At 33.9% G+C, this 5,041-nt stretch overlaps 1 protein-coding gene across 1 annotated transcript; it reads right to left on the bottom strand.

Annotated features, from left to right (window-relative positions):
• Window positions 1-3,635: 3,635 nt before the first annotated feature.
• Window positions 3,636-4,529, bottom strand: LOC136089735 (E3 SUMO-protein ligase ZBED1-like). Its single transcript, XM_065815810.1, has one exon. It carries the CDS (start codon window positions 4,527-4,529, stop codon window positions 3,636-3,638), a length of 894 nt encoding a protein of 297 aa, XP_065671882.1.
• Between the last annotated feature and the right edge of the window lie 512 nt (window positions 4,530-5,041).

Here is a 5,041-nt window from a genome sequence, read left to right as displayed (position 1 = left end):
CTCTTACCCCATGTTGGCTCTGAGGTGGTTTTTTATAATCTTAAGTTTACTAAATAATCTTTCACCCTCTGCAACGGATATTGGCATTGTGTGATGCGCAAAAGTATGCATATCGACGGGAAAATTGGTTGTAAGCCTTTGGAATATATTCGATTTAAAAGATTGAGAGTTGCCTCTATTAAATAAGGAAGATGCTTTCAACCGGTCAAAGCGACAAATTTCCTCAACAAGATCATCTTCTTTAACGCCATTTGAATAGAATTTCGCAAGTTGACGAGCTTTGTCATTTTGTGAAGAAGGGTTTTCAGAATGATGCCAAATAAAGGAAAACTGAGAACAAACCTTCTTCACCTTATTAAACCTTGATTGAATTTGTAGAACTATGTGGTCCAATGCCACCTTGAAAATATTTACTTCAAAATTCTTTTCTGTATCGTCGAAGTAGTGGGCTGTATTTGATGGTTCCTCGTGGAATTTTTTCACTCTTCTTGTGCGTTTCACTTTAAGTTCTGTATCAAAACCTAGGTTTCCGGTCACTAGCTTTTCTTCAGTCAAAATACAATTCCACGACGAACGAATGCGACCTAGGTCATCTAGAAGTTGTTGAATGAGGATGGCTTCTTCTTCAATGATGATTGACTCCGACTGGAGACATCAACTAACACCATCAATATTTTGCAGTGTCTTGTACCAAATTTTTAGTTGAACTACTGATTCAAATGATTTAAAATATTTTTCTAACGATTTCGCTTGATTTAGCATGTCCGCAGTTAGGTCAAGTTGATTAACGGTTCTATACAAAGCAGCAATGATTTCTCGCGGTTTTTTCACTAGAGATTTTATGACCATCTAGTATCTGAGAGCTTGTGAAGTGATGAAGCAGTTTCTTCAAGAAAAACTTTCCATCTTCCTGGGCTGCAACTAAAGAACACGTAAAGGGCTTGGATATTCCCAAAAAACGTTTTGATCTCAGCGCAAGACTCAGCAGCATGAACTCCAGTTAAATTTAAACTATGCGCACCGCAAGGAATGTATAAAGCGAACGGATTTTTTTCCAGTATATAAGCTTGGACTCCATTATAGATTCCTGCCATATTAGAACAATTGCCGTATCCTTGGCCTCTCAAGTTTTGAAAATCGAGATTCACTTTCGCTAAAATATTGCAAATTAAATAAGCAATATCTGTACCTTTCTTTTTCTCCATATCTTCAACGCAGAGAAATCGTTCTTTAAGTTCCCAAATCATCTTACCCGAGTTGAATCGCACAAATCGAAGAATAAACGTGATTTGTTTGGTGTGAGATACATCTGGGGTCCCATCGGTAATTATCGTAAAATATACGGCATCTTTTACTTTTTTCACAACTGCTTCTTAAACTAATATAGCGCATTCACTGATGAGTTCGTCTTGTGATTGCCAGGAGAGATATTGAGCTTGCATTCTGGTTCCCTTATTTTGATGACGAGCAACTGTTTCAGGATGATTCTTTAATGTTTCGTTGTGACAAGAAATAAGTTCAAGGCAACTAAAAAAGTTCCCTTTCTTGTTCTTCTCCATCGACAAATATTGCCTTAAAACAATAATTTCTACGTTAGTTAAATGTATATCATAAAAGTTCTGTAATAATAAAGAACTTATTCTTAATTATTTAGAGTTCTGGCCTAGAATATTTACCTTTAAATGATAAGTTTTGAGATGCTAAAAATAAAGTTGCATCTAAAATACAACGAATTATTTCACGCCATCTGGCTACTTCCTTTCCTTGAGCCTTTTGGAGCTCTGAGTCAATTCCGTGCTGATTGACAAGAGCTGAGTGCAAAGTCTTTCAATTCAGATAATGTCTTTGATGAACTGGGTTTCTATGATGACTTTTGATACGATCACTAAATTTTCTCCAGTCATTTCTTATTCCTCCATTACAGCGAAGAAGAAGAGATCGATCCCCATTGGATCCAGAATTTTTGCATCCAAATAAAGAACACGGGAAACAAAGGAAAGAGTTAGACAATGGGCTCTATATCAAATAATCTCTTTGAACTTTTTTTCCATTAGGCAATCCAATGAAAAGAACTTCTTTTGGGAAGGCCTTGTTATTAGAAGCATCTCTTGGGAAATCATCAGGTAAAGATGACGGACCTTTTTTAATTATTTCTTCTTTTTCTTGTTGTTCAAGAATCGATGGCCAGAGTGCTGGGTCATTTTCAACGCCTGAATTAAAAAATGAATTAAAACTTAATATTTAATCAATTATTTAACTATTTTAAATTATTATTTGTGTAAAAACCTTTATTTTCTTCGGGTTTCAATTCATCATTTTAATATATATATATATATATATATATATATATATATATATATATATATATATATATATATATATATATATATAAATATATTTTAAATGAAAAAATACAAATTTAAAATGGAACTTGAAGTTTTATGCCATTTGGCAATCATCAGCCTTATTATTTAAATATAAAATAAAAACCGTTTAAAAAAATACAAATTTAGTAACCATGAGCAAGACTTGGTTTTTTCAAACCGAGACGAGAAGTTAGTAGTTCTCGTGAAACCGAGAATGAGACGAGAAATTTAACAATTTTTAAAAACAAATTTATTAAAATCCAAGTAAAAAAAAAAAATGTAAACATGGTTTTGACAAATAGACACAAATGACATTTTTCAAATGTAAACAACTTTTTCAAATATTAATTCAGAATTTTTTTGCCAAACTTTTCCAACAAGACAATGTTTTCTCTGATTAAGATGATTTGTTCTACTTTTTCTGGGTGTAAGTTGTGTCTGGATGATCGGACGACATTTCCACCTGAGCTAAAAACTCTCTCTGATTTAGTTGAACTTGCTGGAATAGCTAAAATTTGTCTAGCTAATTAAGAGAGTTCTGGCAATGTATTTAAATGTAATTTCCACCAATCAAGAACCGGAAAGTCTTTTTTGGCATCAGGGAGATATTCATACTGGCACATTTCGCTCAAAATAGGATTCAGTTCAGATGTTGGCTCTTTGTGTTTAAAGTCTGACGTTTAACTTGTGCTTCAGTTTTGAATTAGGAGACAAATCTGCTGAAAGAACTCTGGCAACAGGTTGGCACTCAACATTATCCTTAACCTGTGAGGATAACCATTCCTTTGTTGTTTGAAATTTTTTGAAGAGCTTCAAGTGAAGTCCCTTTAAAACAGGATTTAAGTAGTTTGCTGCAGCACTCAATAAGTTTCCAGTGTGGCAAAGAGGAAATCTTTTCTCAATGCAGCTTTTCAAGTTTTTTGCATACAAGACAACGTAGCCATTTTTTCCATCCGTCTCAATAAATTGATCAATTTTGTCCTGGATTAAATAAAGAAAATCGGCGACAGTGTTAATTGTTGGAATAGACTCAGCCGACCACGTTTCTGTAGCTTCTTTAAGTGGTGCCAAAATTTCTACTACTCCCTCGATTGATTTCCATTGTGATGCACTGATGGTCTTTGAAGAAAAAATATCTTCATTTGCACATAAGCTGATAATTGCACTCTTTAGATGTAGGACAGAAGCCATGCAATCCAGTTCACTATTGCATTTTGTGTCAACAGATTGACGTAACTGTCTAAAATTGATTCCTTGAGCGTCTGATTCCTATTCAAGCAACTTAGCTGCAACTGTTGACTGGTGAGTTAAAGAAGCCAAATCTTTGCATGTTTGCAACGCATCATCCATTCCAGCAGTCATTCCAAATGAGTCTCGAACTGCACATTGCAAAATATGATTATTGCACAAGTGTTGTTCAAGACGCTTTGACAATTTGACTGCAATTTTCATGTTTCTAGCCTGGTTGTTCACGCAGTACATTGGCAAATCAGCAGGCAAACTTAGTTCTTCTAAGAAAAAATCCAGCTTTCCTTCAATTAAGATGCCTGTGTGTCTGCTTGATAACTGTTGGACATGTGGTGTCCAGTGATGTAGTCTCCAATTTTCGTCAATAGCATGAAAAGAGATGTAGCTGTGCTGAGCTCTAGAAGTCCAAATGTCAGAAGTAAATGCAGCACTTTTTAGATTTGGCGTAATCTCCGTTATTATACTCTTCATTCCAGCTTGAACTTCTCTTGACTGAATTGAAAGCTTTCTTGAATATATTGTTCTGTGATGAAGGCTCAGTTTAGGGTTTGCAATGTCAAATAATTTCTTGAAACCTCTTCCTTCGACTGCTGAAAAGGATGCCAGATCAGTGCAAAAGTAATCCAACATTGCAAAGTCAAACCGTTTTTGAATAGAATTGTCTTTGTCATATTTGGACTTTGTTTCAAGCATTTCGACCATGGTTTGTTGTTTCTTCTTAGGAAGAGGAAGAAGTGAGTCGTCAGTTTTTTTCAGAATACTCAACGTAATCTTGGCTGTGTTTTTTTCGAGGTGACGAAGAAGTCCGCTTGTGTTTCCATCTTTTGTTTTCAAAGACTTTTTGCACGCCTTGCATTCAGCACTGTCACTTGTTTTTTGAAAATATCTCCAGATTTTGTTTTTTCTTGGTGACATTTTCGGTCGTTGAAATGAGGCAAGAATATTTCTCTTCAATATGAACAATATGTGTGATGTTGAATTCCACTTGTATACTAATGAAATTAAGTCGGAAGTGCACCATTTTATACAAAAAGTTTTTGTATTTAAAATCTAATTAAAAATATTTAAAATCTAGTTAAAATTTTTTAATTAGATTTTTAAAAAAAATCTAATTAAAATATCTAATTAAAAATCTAATTAAAAATCACGGAGTCAAAATATTAATTAATTAAAAAAACAATTATTAAGCATTTTGTAAATAATAATAATTTTTAATTTGGAAAATAATATAATATTTAAGTCTCGTTCTACTTCTCGCAAGAATTTTCTATTTCTCGTTTCTCACGAGAAGTCCCATTTCTTACGAGAAACGAGAACGAGACGAGATTACGCTCATGGTTAAAATTTAGCGTTGCAACGGCATCTGACGTCAAGGGTACGTGACCCGATATTTTATTTCAATTATTCAATAAAAAAACTTTACCTAT

Source organism: Hydra vulgaris, chromosome 13 (genome assembly GCF_038396675.1).
Source record: "Hydra vulgaris chromosome 13, alternate assembly HydraT2T_AEP".
Lineage (NCBI taxonomy): Eukaryota > Metazoa > Cnidaria > Hydrozoa > Anthoathecata > Hydridae > Hydra > Hydra vulgaris.
Note: the sequence above shows the minus strand (reverse complement) of the source record. Positions and strands in the feature narration are given on the sequence as shown.